Source organism: Bos taurus, chromosome 5 (assembly GCF_002263795.3).
Source record: "Bos taurus isolate L1 Dominette 01449 registration number 42190680 breed Hereford chromosome 5, ARS-UCD2.0, whole genome shotgun sequence".
Taxonomy (NCBI): domain Eukaryota; kingdom Metazoa; phylum Chordata; class Mammalia; order Artiodactyla; family Bovidae; genus Bos; species Bos taurus.
In genome coordinates, this window is record NC_037332.1 from 42,370,005 (window position 1) to 42,387,719 (window position 17,715).

Here is a 17,715-nt window from a genome sequence, read left to right on the forward strand (position 1 = left end):
CACGTACACGTGTATCCATTCTCCCCCAGTCTCCTTTCCCACCCAGACCACTACATAACATTGAGCAGAGTTCCATGTGCTATACAGTAGGTCCTTTTTGATTATCAATTTTAAATACAGCAGTGTGTATATGTCCATCCCAAAGTCCCTGTCTCTTTTTTAAATCACACTTTCAATTTCAGTACTGGTAGTTGGCCTCTTTATATTTTCCAAGTCTTCCTGGTTTAGTCTTGGGAGATTTTTATAATGCCCTTCTAAGAATTTGTCCATTTCTTCAAGTTTGTCCATTTTATTGGCATACAGTTGCTTGTAGTAGTTCTTTATGATCCTTTGCTTGTCTGTGGTGCTCACTGTAACTTCTCCTTTTTCGATTCTAATTTTATTGATTTGAACATTCTCCCTTTTTTTCTTGATAAACCTGGCCAAAGGTTTGTCAATTTTGTTTATGCTTTGAATGAACCAGCTTTTACTTTCATTTATCTTTTCTATTGTTTTGTTCATGTCGATTTTATTTATTTCTTCTCTGATCTTTATGATTTCTTTCCTCCTAATAGCTTTCTATTTTGTTTGTTCTTCTTTCTTTAGTTACTTTAGGTGTAAGGTTAGGTTATATGTGATTTTTATTGTTTCTTGTTATAAGATTATATTGATATAAACTTTCCTCTTGGAACTGCTTTTGCTGTGTTCCATAGGTTTTGGGTTGTCATGCTGTCATTTTCACCTGTCTCTGTGTATAGTTTTATTTCCTCTTTGATTTCTTCAGTGATCCATTGGTTCTTTACAAGCATATTGCTTTAGCTTCCGTATGTTTGAGTTTCTTACAGATTTTTTTCTTATAGTTGATTTCTAATCTCAGCATTGTGGTAGGGTAAAAAATTTGATTTCAGTTTTCTTAAATTTACTGAGGCTTGCTTTGTGGCCCAGTATTGAATCCTGGAGAATGTTCCATGTGCATTCCAGAAGAATGTTCCCTTCTTCTTGAGAAGAATGAGTACTCTGCGGCTTTCAGATGAAATGCTCTATCAATATCAATTAAGTCCATCTAATCTAACGTATCATTTAGGGCCTGCATTTCCTTTATGATTTTGTGTCTGGACAATGTGTCTATTGATACATGTGAGGAAGGTTTAAATTGCCACACTATTATTGAGTTACTTTAGATTTCTCCTTTTATGATTTTTAGTGTTTACCTTATTATATTGAGGTGCTCCTAATGTGAGTGCTCCTATAAATTGTTACATCTCCTTGGATGATTCACTGATCATTATGCAATGTCCTTCCTTGTCCCTTGTCTATTTTGTCTAATATATGTATTGCTACTCTAGGCTTCTTTTGATTTCCATTTGTATGAAATTTCCCTTTCCATCCTCCCACTTTCAGTCTGTATGTGTCCCTGTATCTGAAGTGGTTCTCCTGTAGGCAATATATATGTGAGGTGTTTGGTTTTTTTTTTAATCCATTGAGTCAGTCTATGTCTTTTGGTTGAAGCACTTAATCTGTCTTCATTTAAGATTATTATTGTATATATGTTCTGATTGCCATTTTGTTGTTTTTTTAGTCTTTCTTCTTCCCTTCTTTTATTCACTTGTCTTATGATTTGATGACTAATTTTTGTTTTGTGGTTGGATTCCTTTTTCTTTTTTGTGTATGTATCTCTTATAGGTTTTCAATGTGTGCTTACCCTGAGGTTTTGTTATAGAGGTCAATATACAAACAAGATTGTTTTAAATTTCTGTTCTTTTAATTTCAAATGTATTCCCAATATCTTCCATTGGTGCTGTCCTCAAAATTGCTGGTTTTGATATCCTTTTTGTGTGCAGATGATTTTCTACCTTTACTGTGTGTTTACTTTTACATCATTTTTCATTCATAATTCACTTTTTTCAGGTAGTAGCTTTTTATTTTACATTTAAAGAAGTTCCTTCAGCATTTGTTGTGACGCTGGTCTGGTGGTGATGAATTCTCTTCACTTTTGCTTGTTCGCCAAGCTGTTGATTTCTCCGTTGAACCTGAATAAGAGCTGTGCTGAGTAGAGTACTTTTGGTTGTAGGTTCTTGCCTTTCATCACATTAAATATATCGTGCCACTCTTTTCAGGTCTGCAGATTTTGTGCTGAGAAATCAGTTGATAACCTTACCTGAATTCTTTTGTATGTTATTTCTTGCTTTTCCCTTGTTTCTTAATATTTTTTTCTTTCCTTTTAATTTTTGTCAATTTGATTACTCTTTGTCTCTGCATGTTACTCCTTGGGTTTAACCTGCCTGAGTCTCTCTGTTCTTCCTGGACTTGGGTGACTGTTTCTTTTTCCATATTAAAGAAATTTTAGCTATTATCTCTTCAAATATTTTCTCAGGTCCTTTCTCTCCCTCTTCTCCTTCTGGGACCCATATAATGCAAATGTTGGGTGCATTTAATGTCCCAGAGATCTCATATACTGTCTTCATTTCTTTTCATTCTTTTTTTCTTTATTCTCTTCTGCAGCAGTGATTTCCATCATTTTGTCCTCCAGCTTACTTAACAATTCTTCTGACTTAGTCATTCTGCTATTGACTCCTTCTAGTGTATTTTTCATTTCAGTTATTGTATTATTCATCTATATTTGCTTGCTTTTTAGTTCTTCTAAATCTTTATTAATCATTTCTTCTATATTCTCAATCTGTGCATTCCTTCTTTTTCTGAGATCTTGGATCATCTTTATTATCATTACTCTGAATTCTTTTTCAAGTAGATTGCCTATCTCCCTTTCATCTAGCTTTTCCTCAGATTTTTATTCTGTTCCTTCATCTAGGGCATATTCATCTGCTATCTCATTTCCACAGGCTACAGGATTGTAGATTTTCTTCCTTATGCTGTCTGCCTTCTGGTGGATGAGGGTGAGCAAGAGGCTTGGGAATGCTTCCTAGTGGGAGGGACTGGTTCCTTCCCACTGATGGAAGCTGATTCTTCTGCCTCTGGTGGTCAGGGACATGATCAGGAAAAATCATAAGCAGGCTTTCTGCTGATGGGTTGGGCTGCATTCCCACCCTGTTGGTTGTTTGGCCTGAGATATCTCAGTGCTGGAGCCTACAGGCTGATGACTTGGTCTAGGTCTTGAGGAAGAGATTGTGACCTTCAAGAGGACTCCCACCAATGGATACTCCCCCAAAGTACGTCTATTCGTTCTTTGTCCCTCGAGTGAGGACACAGTCACCTTCCACCAACAGGAGACCATCCAGTACTGGGAAGTTGCTGTTCAGTTGCTGTCATGTCCTGCTCTTTGCAACCACGTGAACTGCAGCATGCCAGGCTTTGCTGTCCTTCACTACCTCCCAGAGTTTGTTCAAGCTCATATCCATTGAGTCAATGATGCCATCCAACCATTTCATCCTCTGTTGCCCCCTTCTACTCCTGCCCTCAATCTTTCCCAGCATCAGGGTCTTTTCCAGTGAGTCAGCTCTTCGCATCAGGTAGCCAAAGTATTGGAGTTTCAGCTACAGCCTCAGTCCTTCCAATGAATATTCAAGGTTGATTTCTTTTAGAATTGACAGGTTTGATCTCCTTGGCTGTCCAAGGGACTCTCAAAGTTTTCTCCAGCAACACAGTTTGAAAGCACCAATTCCTGTGGAATTTCTCTGATTAAACCCCACTGCCTTTCAAAGCTAGATTCTCCTGGGGCTCCTCCACCCATGCCATACCCCCATGCTGGATAACCTGACACGGGACTTAAGACTTTCACTCTTATGGAATAACTTCTGTGGTATAATTATTTTCCAGTTTGTCCATCGCCTACTTGGCAGATATGGTTGATTTTATCATAGTTGCTCCCCTATTACCATCTCATTGTGAATTCCTCTTTGTCCTTAGATGTACGTATCTCTTTTTTTTGGTATGTTCCAGCATATTTTGTCAGTGGTTGTTCAGCAATTAGTTGTGATTTTGATATTTTGTGAGAAGGGATAAGCACATGACCTTGTACACTGCCATCTTGAGCTACCATGTCAATTACAGTGTATCTTCTTGTGGACCTCTTTGGGTTCATCTTGTTTCAGAGGCTGTGCTTTTAGTCCTGGATATATGTTTCCTTTTCCAGGTTGGGAAAGTTTGGAGCTTATTTCTTCAGTGAATTTCTCTGCCTGTTTATCTCTCCTTTTTTCTTCTTGTATAAGTGTTGGTACACTCAGTGTTGTTCCAGTAGTCTCTTTAAAATGTCCTCTATTTAAAAAACGTTTTTTCCTTTTGTTCTATTCATCATGGATGTTTTTCACTACCAGTCTTCTAATTTGTTGATTTGTTCCTCTTTATCATCTAATCTACCAGTAAGTCCTTCTAGTGAGTTTTAAATTTCAGTTTTTATATTCTTAAGATTTGTTTGGTTCTTCTTTATATTTCTCTGTCTTTATAAACTTCTCATGGCATTCGTACATCCTCTCCTGAATTTGTTGAGCATTTTTATGATCATTGGTAGTCTTGAATTCTCCTTGGTACTGTTCTGTATTCCAGTTCATTTTTTTTTTCCTGAGGTTTTGTCTTACTACTTCATGTGGAACTGATTCTTCTCTTTATTTTGTTTAATTCTCTGTGCTTGTTTTTATGTTTAGGTAGGTTTGTTATGTTTCTCAGTCTTGGAGAAGTGACTTTATGTTGGAGACATCCTATGGAGCCCAGTAGCCTACCTCCCTCTGGTCACCATATCATTCTTGCAGATCCCCCCTGTGAGCAGTGAGCAGGCCTTTCTGTTGTGTCAGTGCCGACTGCTGGAGCATGTTGGTAGGCAGGGCTGACTCCTGTCCTGGCTGCCTGCAGGCCCTGCTTTGTGTCTTGGTTAGTGGCCTGCTGGCAGGTATAGTTGAGTTCCAATACTGGTGGTTGTCTGGCCTGGAAGTTCTCAGGATTGGTGCTAACTGCTGGTGATGGGGACTGGGTCCTGGTCTTAAGAAAAAATGTCAGCCATATGTAATAAAATATCAACATTATAAATGAATCAATTTGGCATACCAACTCGCCACTTCCACAGAGTGACTGGATAGCTCAATTCCTAAACCAGTTCATACTTCTTTATATGTGGAGTTAAGAGACAGATGATTAAGTCAGTAAGCAGAGATTTTCCTTCTGGGACAGATACACAGTGGAGGGTATGTAACAAAGAATTCTATCTAGAAGATCTTTGGCAATAGATGCAAATTTAAGTAATAGTAGTATGATTAACTGTTATTAGAAAATGTGATGTCTTTTTACTGAGTTACAATCTATTGTTCTCTTTCAGTTAAGTCCAGAAAAATCTGGTTGCTTCAGATGAGCTTGGGAAGATCCAAGAGATGGAATTCTACATTACAAAAATAAATACTTAGGCTTCCCTGATAGCTCAGTTGGTAAAGAATCTGCCTGCAATGCAGGAGACCCTCGTTCAACTCCTGGGTCAGGAAGATCCCCTGAAGAAGGGATAGGATACCCACTCCAGTATTATTGGGCTTCCCTTGTGGCTTAGCTGGTAAAGAATCCACGTGCAATGAGGGAGACTTAGGTTCGATCCCTGGGTTGGGAAGATCCACAGAAGGGACTCTAGTATTCTGGCCTGGAGAATTCCATGAACTGTATAGTCCATAGGGTTGCAAAGAGTCAGACACAACTGAGTGACCCTCACTACTACTACAGTAACTACATTTTACCCTGCTTCTCTTTATCTCTCTCAAAAATGTATTGCTTAACACACAGATTTTGGCATTCAATGTATTTCCTTTTCTCTTTCCAACCCCCACTTCCTCTTTTCAAAATTATGGTCCACAGTGGAGACATGCAACAGGCTATTAGAAATATGAGACTAGGGAATTGGAGAGATGTTGAAATATAAATTAAAGGTATAAATTGGAGAACCTTATACTTTAAAAATTTGTTTGAAGCAATGTAAATATATGTGATTGCTTCATGAATGCTTTGGGAGAAAATTTAAAGCCAGTTCCTTTTTGGCTATAAAGAACTTTCAGTTAAATGAAACTTCTAGTTGTACGTGATGAAGACTTTTTGTTAATAATGATGCTGGTCCTTTATACAATATGATGATTATTGGTATGTAATGGTTACCTACTATTTTCTCTGTGATTCTAAACACCAAAATAATTTGAGATTATGTGTTAACAACATGTGTTGTGTAGCTCTGTGCTTGTCAATCATCAATTAGTGTTCCAAATACACATGAAATTAAACAGCAGTAAGTAAGTCCTGTAAAAACAGTTTATTAAAATTCAGCCAGTGAGAAGTTCACTCTATAGATTTGCCAAGTACATTTATTTTGTAATGATTTTAATATTCCATTGCAACTGGTTAGTCAGAAAGAGAGAGAAAGAAAATAGAGACGGACTAAGAATGGGAAAGAAAGAATGTTGTGGTGTGGTCTTTTTGTTGTATAAATTTCTCTGACAGAATAGTTTGATAATCCCAGTTCATTATTATTCAAGTATAAGAGTTTTAAATTTTGAAATTCCAAGCAATTGTACATAGCCATCTCAATTGTTTTACTAACTATATAGAATAAAATATTTAATATGTAGAAAGAGTTGGCCATATATGTATTACCACTTTAGATTACATGCTAGTATATTTGTATATATTTCAGCACAGTTTAAACAAGCAAATGGATTATAGGTATTATAAATTTATATTTAACCTCAAATTAATATATTGAAACTGTACACATATGGCTATTTTTTAAGATAATACCATTCTTCCAAGAACCCAAAATATATTTCTGGTGTTCTGTTCAAAACCACTCACGTTAATCAATTCAACTTTTTTTAATGTGGATGCTGCTGCTGCTGCTGCTAAGTAGCATCAGTCATATCGGACTCTGTGTGACCCCATAGGTGACAGCCCACCAGGCTCCTCCCTCCCTGGGATTCTCCAGGCAAGAATACAGGAGTGGGTTGCCGTTTCCTTCTGCAGTGCATGAAAGTGAAAAGTGAAAGTGCAGTCGCTCAGTCGTGTCTGACTCCTCGTGACCCCATGGACTGTAGCCCACCAGGCTCCTCCGTCCATGGGATTTCCCAGGCGAGAGTACTGGAGTGGGTTGTCATTGCCTTCTCCGTTAATGTGGATGAGAAAATATATTTTATGATTTTGAGTGGTGAAAAAATTTTACTAGGAAGCTTAATGATTTGCCTAGAGTCAGTAGAACTCAAAGGTAAAATCGATAGGCAAACACTATTCTTTTTTAGTTCCATGGATAGTTCTTTGCTTTCCACTAAGAAATTCACAGATTTTTAGGATAGGTTCCAAGGACAAGGTTCCTACTGTGCTTATCGCTAAAGAAGAAGGACTTCTATAAATGGATAATATATGTAAGCATAAGTACACTTGGTACTTTTTATGTTGCTTAATATCTTAGATCTGTGTTTCTTGAAAACTCAGATATTCTGATATTTTGCTTCACAGTCTTCTGGAGTCTTATATTGTTAAAAATATATTAACTTATTCAAGCATCTAGCCAAAGAATTTTTGTGAGATATGTCATTTCCATATTTGAATATTTTGAAGATATTTAGGCTGTTAAAACCATTATCATAAAATGACACTGCTCTGAACATAGAAAGAATTATTAAAGTCTCCTAAAATACCTAGTTTGTTTCTCCATAAGTAGTGTAGGAAAGTAATATAGATATAACAATAAGCACAAGACTTTCTGAAGCTGAAACTCTTTCAAATGTGCAAGTTCTGAGCTGCCATATGAGATCTGTGTTAAGGATTACAGTAAACTGTCAGTTTGTGAAATTTCATTAAAGTGGGATGATAATTTTCTAAATTTATAACATGTACATTTTTTTTGCTGACAATGCCTGACCTAAACAGCACAAAATAAAAGTAAATTTTGTAAATTGCTTGGTTTTATTTGAGATAAATATTCTAGGTAATTTGGATGACTACTTTCAGATTTGAATTATCTGTATTATATATACATATTTATTAAAAACTGTATCAATAATTCATAGTTTTCTACTGACTAAACACTTTTTTTAGCTTATTATATATATAGTATTTATATCTTTTAAAAATTCTGTCTGTATTAGAAATGGATCAAGGGACAGGTGTGAATCAGACTGATAAAATTAGCCTATTTCTCCTATAAATTGTTAACATTTGAGAGTAATTATACAACTTTCTTCCTTGGAGGCTCAGAAATGTAGCTGTAATCTACAGAGGGGTAAAGAAAATGTAAACTTTTTGAAATTACTGAAAATTTCAGTAAAAATAGAGATAAATAACTTCTACATTAAACACTTTCATTTATATGTTATATGTGATCATTTCTACCAGTAAAAGCAAACCAGGAAAAACAATTAGTTTTTCAGAATGTGCTTACAATCTCTGTTTACTGAGGAAGAACCAAGATAGTTCTTTAAATTTAAATTTAGACCAACTCATAATTGAATAATATTTAAAAGCATATTTCTGAACTTTTTAAAGGAAACTAACTTTTTTTCAGGACTTAAGGAAATTAAAAGGATAAAAAAGACTTGATTTTATTGAAATTTTAAGAATAAAGGAAGGGTAGTGTTATGGCATGGATAAAAATGTTCCTAAATGCTGAAAAGTTATGTTAAAGTCAAAGTTTTGTCTGGAAAGAGAAGTAAAGAAATAAAAGCAAAATCAAGGACAACTGGTACGTTGTTAGCTGGACTTTTGTGATGATCATGGGAAATCAAAATTCTCATGATACATTTTACTTACAATTATGGAATTAATGTCTTGACTTCAGTCACCTCTGGGAAAAAAAAAAAAAAACCACTGCTGCTCTTCTCCTACAGTAAAAATAATATAAATTATTCTTAAATATAGCTATTGAGAAATTGTGGTACACTTTTGCTTAATTAACAAGGAACAGTAAAAAAGAAAAAAGAAGGAAACTTATCCCCCATTTAGATAGCAAACATGTTGTCAGTCTGGATCTGTCTTATGCTTCATCTTATCATCTAATACATCTCAACATCTAATACATGGTAGATACGTAGTAGATGCTTAATAAATATTTCCTGAGGAAATTAAAAAAAAAAAAACACTCTTAAAAATGTGTACTTCAATAAAAAGATATGAATAGAGATCTTATAATTCTGACTTCCAAATATCAATTCATAAGCCTGTTACATCTTCAGATATTATTTTGATTAAAGCTTCTTTAAGACACATATAGGTATCTAGAGTCATATTACTTAAAAATCAGAAAAAAAAATATTTTAATAATGACTTGTATAAGGAATTATGTGCCTTTCACAGAAAAAAAATCAAATGAATTATCTAGATTTATTTTCAAAACAGTAAATAGTCATTGCCTCCAATTTTTAGATGAATACATAAAGATCCCAAAGTGACTTACACAAGACAACATGATGATAGAAAAGGGTAAGATAGATTCAGTATGTATTTGCTGTTTCTACATATATGGAATATTAATTTAATGATTGCAAGGAAAATAGGCATCATCCATTGTGCCTAAAGTAGGATTTCCTTCAGGAAAACCATTGGAAATGCCTAGAAAAGACAATATTCTGTCTCTTTTTTTATATCTTTTGTGTGATAATGTGGGTGCATTTTTATGGGAAAATAACAGTTATCAGTTACCCTCAGAGAGAGTTGTTTCAAAGGAATAGAGTAGGAGTGGCTAATATGCTCAACATTTGTCCCATTCTTTTGTACTAACGATAATTCACGTGAAGCAAAACTGTTAATATTACTGGTAAGGTAAGATTACAGCATGATTGTGACATTGCCTTGAATATATTTGCAACATTCAATAATGCCTATGGGTTACCAGGCACTGAAGTAGATGCTGAGAATATGGAGATGAAATTAACATCTTTCCTTTTCTTTTTATTTATTTGTCTGTTTTGTGATCTTTGATCTTCATTGTGGCATTTAGGATCTTTTTTTTAGTTGCAACTTGTTGGATCTTTAGTTGTGACACTGGACTCTTTGTGGCATGTATGTTCTAGTTCCCCAACCAGGGATCGAACCAGGGCCTCCTACACTGGGAACAGAAAGTCTTAGCTTCAAGACCACCAGGGAAAGTCACTCAGCTTTCATAACTTTGAGTATGTTATAAAAACTAGAAGGGGAGATTTTTAAACAACAGCTATTATACAATATAGGAAGTGTGTGGCAGATTCATTTTGATATTTGGCAAAACTAATACAATTATGTAAAGTTTAAAAATAAAATTAAAAAAAAACAACAAACAAACAGAAAGCACATAAAGGAGGAGAGATTTCTTAGAGGAGATAATACTTAAGCAGTAGTGTAAAAGGTAAGTAAAAGAAGATGTCAAAAATGGGAAAGATGGACACTTTGTTAAGTAGGGACTGTCTTACAGATTTCAGATGTAAATATAAATATGCAAAATACTCCTTTTCCACTATTAATAGAGTATAGAAATACTTATAATATTCAAACTTTATTCAAAAATCAATCAGTTTACTCTAGACATTTTGAGAGTTGACGTACTACCTATAATATTAATCAATTTGTTCTCAATATCTGTTTATTTCTTCAGATTTTAAATAATATATTTCAATTATAAAAAATTTTGAAAAAAATTAGAAATGTAAATGGACACAAATCAGATCAACCACCGTGGAGTAAACTTTATTTTGTAAATGCAGAGAACTTTGAGACTTATAACACAGAATAATTATTTTAGTTAGAACTAAACTAACAAGAAATATCAAAGCAGTATTATTGAATCTCAGGGAAACTGTTGATTGTAACATATTATCAGAGAACTTTTCATCATATTCCTCTGTGTAGTGAGAATTATTTCAATATTTTTGTATTGACAACTATGAACAGATAAAATATTAAAATAAATTACTTTTCTTTCTTTTAATCTTAGTAAAATCCAATAATAATTAATGATAGGGGAAAAGATAAGAATAAATCAGTGAAGAGCACTTTCAATACTTTCTTTAAAGTACTTATTTATGATTTAATATACAGTATTTGGATTACAGAAGTTCACAAAGGAAACTAAATATTCTCATTCATTTCAAGAGATCTGTAACAAAACTGACCCGAGAATTATTTACTTATGCACCTAGATTCTTGAGATGTATTTTTGAGACAAAGCACCTTATGTCTAGGCTTGGCTGTTATATTGCTGTCGCCACTCACTGCCTTGTGTTTATGACTAGTGTGGTGAGCTCTGGTATACGAAGCTTGTCCACACTTAACCAATATAAAATATTGCGTTTGAAGTGCTTTAATAGAACCTTTTCTTGGTGACCATTACCTAAGATATCAAAACACACACAGCAATGAAAAGAATAGATTCTAAGCAGAGTCTCAGAGATTTCTATAAAGATACCATGGTTATAAGCTTGCACTTCTGAAAGTCAAAGAGATTTATTTTATTTATAAGAAATATGTAGCATGAAATTACTGTTTTGTAATTTTCCCCATATAAATTGAAAGAGCAAATACTGAGGGTTTTGGATTCACAAATACAAATGTATTTTAAGTATGGTCTTCAATCCTCTTTTCATTTACTAATTTCATGTGTGTACATCTGCTTTTAAAACAACTGTAGAAGAGGTCACGGTGATACTGGGATAAAGAGAAATGCCCTATATAGATTATTGTCATAAATGTACAAGATGTTTAAAATATGGGAGAACTGGGAAACCGGATATCTAGATGAGTTGTATCTTACATCCTAATTTTTAAAAATTTATTGCAAAAACACTACTTAATGACCACTAGTTTTTTTTTCTTTGAAATCCCAACTTTAGAAATCAGTTGTGGTTGGCTAGCAACAATTTGCTTATTGCTTGTTACTGGTTATCAGATCTATGGATTTTAATGATGCAGAGTTAAGCAAAAACCTGCCTGGATTTTGGGGGAAATATCTGTTTTTGTGGTAACACCTCATATTTGCAAGCAAATGGGCCGAGTTTAAATTCTATCACACAAATAACAGCAATATCCCTTTTTGTTATACTAATTCAGCTCCTACAATCTTTTATCTTCCTCCTCTAATCTATTACACTTCAGCATTGCACCAAATACCAGCATTTTGTGTTTATGTCTCACTGTGTGTTCTGTGTGTGTTCAACCTAGTTTTGACCATAAAATTAGTGTGTGTGTGTGTTAGCTGCTCAGTTGTGTTTGACTCTTTGCAACCTTACACATCCACTCTAATCTGCCGAATGCATAACACTTCTTTTACAGTTGCATAAATCAAGCTCAGTAATTACATTGTTAAGTATTTTATAGTGAAAACAAACATATGCTTTCTCAATCTTTACCCTTCCATGTCTAAATTGAGAAGGCACTTGTAAAAGTTCTACTTTCTGAGAAAGCAGTGATGATTGCTTTATGGTAAAGTTCAGATTAACCATGTTTGGTATTATCAATGTACTTTAAAATTATTAGTATAAAGCTTAGTGACTATTTTCTGTCAGGGGAGTGTGTAATTTCCTCAGGTCTGTCTCGTCACAACAAAAACCTGAAGTGATGGACCAGTGTTACAGCCCTCAGATGGACCAGTGTTACTGCTCAGTTTTACTTAGAAAGTAAAGGAAAATACATCCTCAAGGTGTGAGGACATGCCAACCCAAAAGACACGAAGAGAAAAGAGGCGCCCAGCCCAATTTTGGCTCCTCTTTTTATATGGCTTTTCTCCTCCGTCTGGGCCTGCCCTATGTAAATTGGGCTAGCCAGGAATCCTGTTTGTTTTACCTGAGCTCCTCACTCCGGTCCTCAGACCTTCCTTTGTTCTATTTTCGCGGGCTTTACCCTTCCTTGTCTTTTAGCCACCGCCATTCTGGACTCATTTTTCTTTTTCTAACTACCTGACATTCCATGTCAACGTGGGATTCCCTTTTAAAAATAGTGATCTATTACATACTGGTCATTGGAAGGTTTGAAGATTTTGTATATTCGTGATTATTGATATGTGTGGTAATAAATTTTGTGTGTCTTAAAATTTCATCCTAGTTAATGGTTAATCATTAGGATAGCATAGACAAAATGCTTTTGAAATATGAGTTATTGACACTAATAAACCTATTTGAAATATTAACATTGGTGTGATAAATGAAATATTTTTGAATACTAACAAAATTTAATTTGGGATATACATAACAAAGTATCAATGTGTTTTAAATTATCATATTAGTATTATTTTCATAGTAATATCAAGAATTTTTTCATGATAAGAATATATATTTAAAGTTTTAATATAAAATTAACAAATGTCTGAAAGCTAATACTATATGTATTTTCCTCCTTAATTATAGTCATGATTTCATTGGAGAATTTACAACAAGCTACAGGGAACTTTCTAGAGGGCAATCACAGTTCAATGTATATGAGGTAAGAGGAATTTTACTTTATATTTTCTGGAATAAGTACAATTATGCTTTTAAAATACGGATTTTTACAAAAGATAATTGCCAAAAGTTACCAATATAAATAAGAATCTTTAAACTTATTGAGAAGATTGGTTTTTGAGATTAAATAATATTTCTCTTCAAATCACATGGTCATTTGAATCTACTTTGTTGATTTAAAATTCTTGCCTATGAAACATTTTCTTATTTAAAAAACATCCAATATGGATATGTTTATTTTTCCTTGAGCTTCAGCCTTTATGTTTTGCCTTCCTACTAACATTCTCCTCAACCCTTTTTTTTAATTAATTCATTTTTTATTGAAGGATAATTGCTTTACAGAACTTTATTGTTTTCTGCCAAACCTCAACATGAATCAGTGACAGGTATACATATAACCCCTCCCTTTTGAACCTCCCTCCCATCTCCCTCCCCATCCCACCCCTCTAGGTTGATACAGAGCCCCTGTTTGAGTTTCCTGAGCTATACAGCAAATTCCCATTGGCTATCTATTTTACATATGGTAATATGTTTCCATGTTACTCTTTCCATACATCTCACCCTCTCCTCCCCTCTCCCCATGTCCATAAGTCTATTCTCTATGTCTCTTTCTCCATTGTTGCCCTGTAAATAAATTCTTCAGTATGATTTTTCTAGATTCCATATATATGCATTAGACTACAATATTTATCTTTCTATTTCTGACTTACTTCACTCTGTATAATAGGTTCTAGGTTCATCCACCTCATTAGAACTGACTCAAATGGGTTCCTTTTTATGGCTGGGTAATATTCCATTGTGTATATGTACCACAACTTCTTTATCCATTCGTCTGTCAATGGATATCTAGATTGCTTCCATGTTCTAGCTATTGTAAATAGTGCTGCAATGAACAATGGGATACATGTGTCTTCTTCAATTTTGGTTTCCTCAGAGTATATGCCTAGGAGTGGGATTGCTGGGAGATGGGAATACCAGACCATCTGACCTGTCTCTTGAGAAACCTATATGCAGGTCAGGAAGCAACAATTAGAACTGGACATGGAACAACAGACTGGTTCCAAATAGAAAAAGGAGTACATCAAGGCTGTATACTGTCCCCCTGCTTATTTAACTTCTACGCAGAGTACATCATGAGAAACTCTGGGCTGAAAGAAGCACAAGCTGGAATCAAGATTGCTGGGAGAAATATCAGTAACCTCAGATATGCAGACGATACCACCCTTATGGCAGAAAGTGAAGAGGAACTAAAAAGCCTCTTGATGAAAATGAAAGAGGAGAGTGAAAAAGTTGGCTTAAAGCTCAACATTCAGAAAACGAAGATCATGGCATCTGGTGCCATCACTTCCTGGGAAATAGATGGCGAAACAGTGGAAACAGTGGCTGACTTTATTTTTCCAGGCTCCAAAATCACTGCAGATGGTGACTGCAGCCATGAAATTAAAAGACTCTTACTCCTTGGAAGGAAAGTTATGACCAACTTAGATAGCATATTCAAAAGCAGAGACATTACTTTGCCAACAAAGGTTCATCTAGTCAAGGCTATGGTTTTTCCAGTGATCCTGTATGGATGTGAGATTTGGACTGTGAAGAAAACGAGTGCTGAAGAATTGATGCTTTTGAACTGTGGTGTTGGAGAAGACTCTTGAGAGTCCCTTGGACTGCAAGGAGAGCCAACCAGTCCATTCTAAAGGAGATCAGTCCTGGGTGTTCTTTGGAGGGACTGATGCTGAAGCTGAAACTCCAATACTTTGGCCACCTCATGCAAAGAGTTGAATCACTGGAAAAGACTCTGATGCTGGACGGGGATTGAGGGCAGGAGAAGGGGACGACAGAGGATGAGATGGCTGGATGGCGTCACCGACTCTATGGACATGAGTTTGAGTGAACTCCGGGAGTTGGTGATGGACAGGGGGCCTGGCGTGCTGCAATTCATGGGATCACAAAGAGTCAGACACGACTGAGAGACTGAACTGAACTGATGGTGGTTTTATTTCTAGTTTTTTAAGGAATTTCCATACTATATTCCACAGTGGTTGTATCAATTTACATGCCCATAAGAGCATTCCCTTTTCTCCACACCCTCTCCAGTATTTATTGTTTGAAGACTTTTTGATTATGGCCATTCTGACCAGTGTGAGGTGATATCTCATTGTAGTTTTGATTTGGTTTTCTCTAATAATGAGCAATGTTGAGCATCTTAGGTCTGAAGTAGGTTTCTTGTAGACAGCATATATATGGGTCTTGTTTTTGTATCCATTCAGCCAGTCTGTGTCTTTTGGTTAGAACATTTAATCCATTTACATTTAAAGTAATTATTGGTATGTATGTTCGTATTGCCATTTTCTTAATTGCTTGGGGTTGATTGTAGAGATCTTTTTCTTTCTCTTGTATTTCTTGACTATATAATTCCCTTTAACATTTGTTGTAAAGCTGGTTTGGTGGTACTGAATTCTCTTAACTTTTGCTTGTCTGAAAAGCTTTTGATTTCTCCATCAATTTTGAATAAGATCCTTTCCAGGTATAGTAATCTTGGCTGTAGATTTTTCCCTTTCAGTGCTTTAAATATATCCTGCCATTCCCTTCTTGGCTGCAGAGTTTCTGCTAAAAGATCAGCTGTTAAGCATATAGGGTTTCCCTTGTATGTTACTTGTTGCTTCTCCCTTCCTGCTTTTAATATTCTTTCTTTGTGTTTAGTCTTTGTTTTTTTGATTACTGTGTGTCTTAGCATGTTTCTCCTTAGGTTTATCCTATATGGGACTTATTGTGCCTCTTGGACTTGATTGACTATTTCCTTTTCCATGTTGGGGAAATTTTCAAATATAAATTTTATCATACCCTTTCTTTTTCTCTTCTTCTTCTGATGCTGCTGACCCCTATAATTTGAATGTTGGTGCATTTGATATTGTCCCAGAGGTCTCTGAGACTCAGTTCTTTTCATTCTTTTTACCTTATTCTGCTCTTTAGAAGTTATTTCCACCGTTTTATCTTCCAGCTCACTGATTTATTCTTCTGCTTCAGGTATTCTACTATTGATTCCTAGTTGATCGTGTGGATTTAATCTGTAGCTTGTACAGCTGGTAGGAAGGTTTTGAGTCTTCTTCCTTAGCCGCACTGCCCCTGGGTTTCATTTGTGGTTTTATTTCCACCTCTACATGTAGGTGATTTACTGGAATTTGCTCCTGAGGCTGCCCTGGAGGGCTTGGGTTTGCCCCTGTGAGAGCCAGGTGTGGAGGTGGTGCAGCTGCTTGGGTTTCAGGGGTTCTGGCAGCACCAGTTACTCAGGGGAGTTGGTGGCTAGGGCAGTAGGAAATATAGTGCTCTAGAAGGGTATGGCAACCAGTATTGGCCAATACAATTCCAGTATTCTTGCCTGGAGAACCACCTCCCTGATGGAGAAGGCTGGCAGGACACAGTCTACAGGGTTGCAAAGCATCGGACATGGTCGAAGCAACCCTGCATGCACAGACACAAGACTTTTTTTTGCCTGTAGCAGCTCTGCCCCAGTAAGAGTTGAACATGAAGATCGCACCACTGCTTGGCTTGTGGGGACCCTGGTGGTGCCAATTGTGCAGGGACATGGACTGCGTCTGCCACAGAAGTTATCGCCCTATCAGAGTCTTTTTTTATGAGCCTCTTGTAATTGGCGATTAGAAGGCCTCTTTGGCCAGTCTTTATCCATAGCTCTGCCCATTCAGGCACTTAAAGGGCTCCCTTGCTGGGGTCCTTCTCTGTTGTTCGGTGCATCAGGTATAGAGAGACTGCCCTGGCTGGGGTCCTACCCTGTAGATCGGCACATGAGGCACTTAAAGGGGCACCCTGGGTGGGGTCCTACTCTGTAGTTTGCGTATCAATCACTTAACAGAGCACCCTGGGTGGGGTCCTATGCTCTAGGTCAGTGCATCAGGTGTTTGGGCCACACTCTCTATCATTCGGCTGCTGATGCTGGCGTGTGGGGAGAGAGAGGCTATGGTGATGGCTGCATCCCCTACAGGTGACTCAGCAGTATCACCCTGCTTCCATGGCTGTCTGGCATTCCTCCACTGGCATTTCCCACCACAATCTCCTCTCTCACATCCCCTCACAGTCTCTCCACAGTCAACAGCAGCCCTTCCACTGGGATTGCTCCACAATCCCTAAACTCCAGCTCCCAGCTGCTGTGCCTTCCAGGGGACCAGCGTCCCTGTCCAGAGTATGAATGGCTGTGTTAAGGACTGTCTGATTCTCATCCCATTTAGGCTGCCACAAATCAGCTGTTTCACTCTCAGCCTTGAATGTTTCTCCTCTGATTCGGAAAATTGCCTTGATGTGAGGATCGGACCCCTGCTTCAGTACTCCCACCCACCGTGGACAGGTCCAGTTTTAC

At 36.4% G+C, this 17,715-nt stretch overlaps 1 protein-coding gene across 4 annotated transcripts in view; it reads left to right on the forward strand.

Moving 5' to 3' along the window:
• The window catches only part of CPNE8 (copine 8), a 278,744-nt gene that overhangs the window by 176,328 nt on the left and 84,701 nt on the right, over nt 1–17,715 (forward strand). For all 4 annotated transcript variants that reach the window (NM_001098085.2, XM_010805078.4, XM_010805075.4 and 1 more), the window contains one exon: nt 13,257–13,332. In NM_001098085.2, the coding sequence (NP_001091554.2) occupies nt 13,257–13,332 (76 nt within the window). The remainder of the gene's footprint in view (nt 1–13,256; nt 13,333–17,715) is intronic.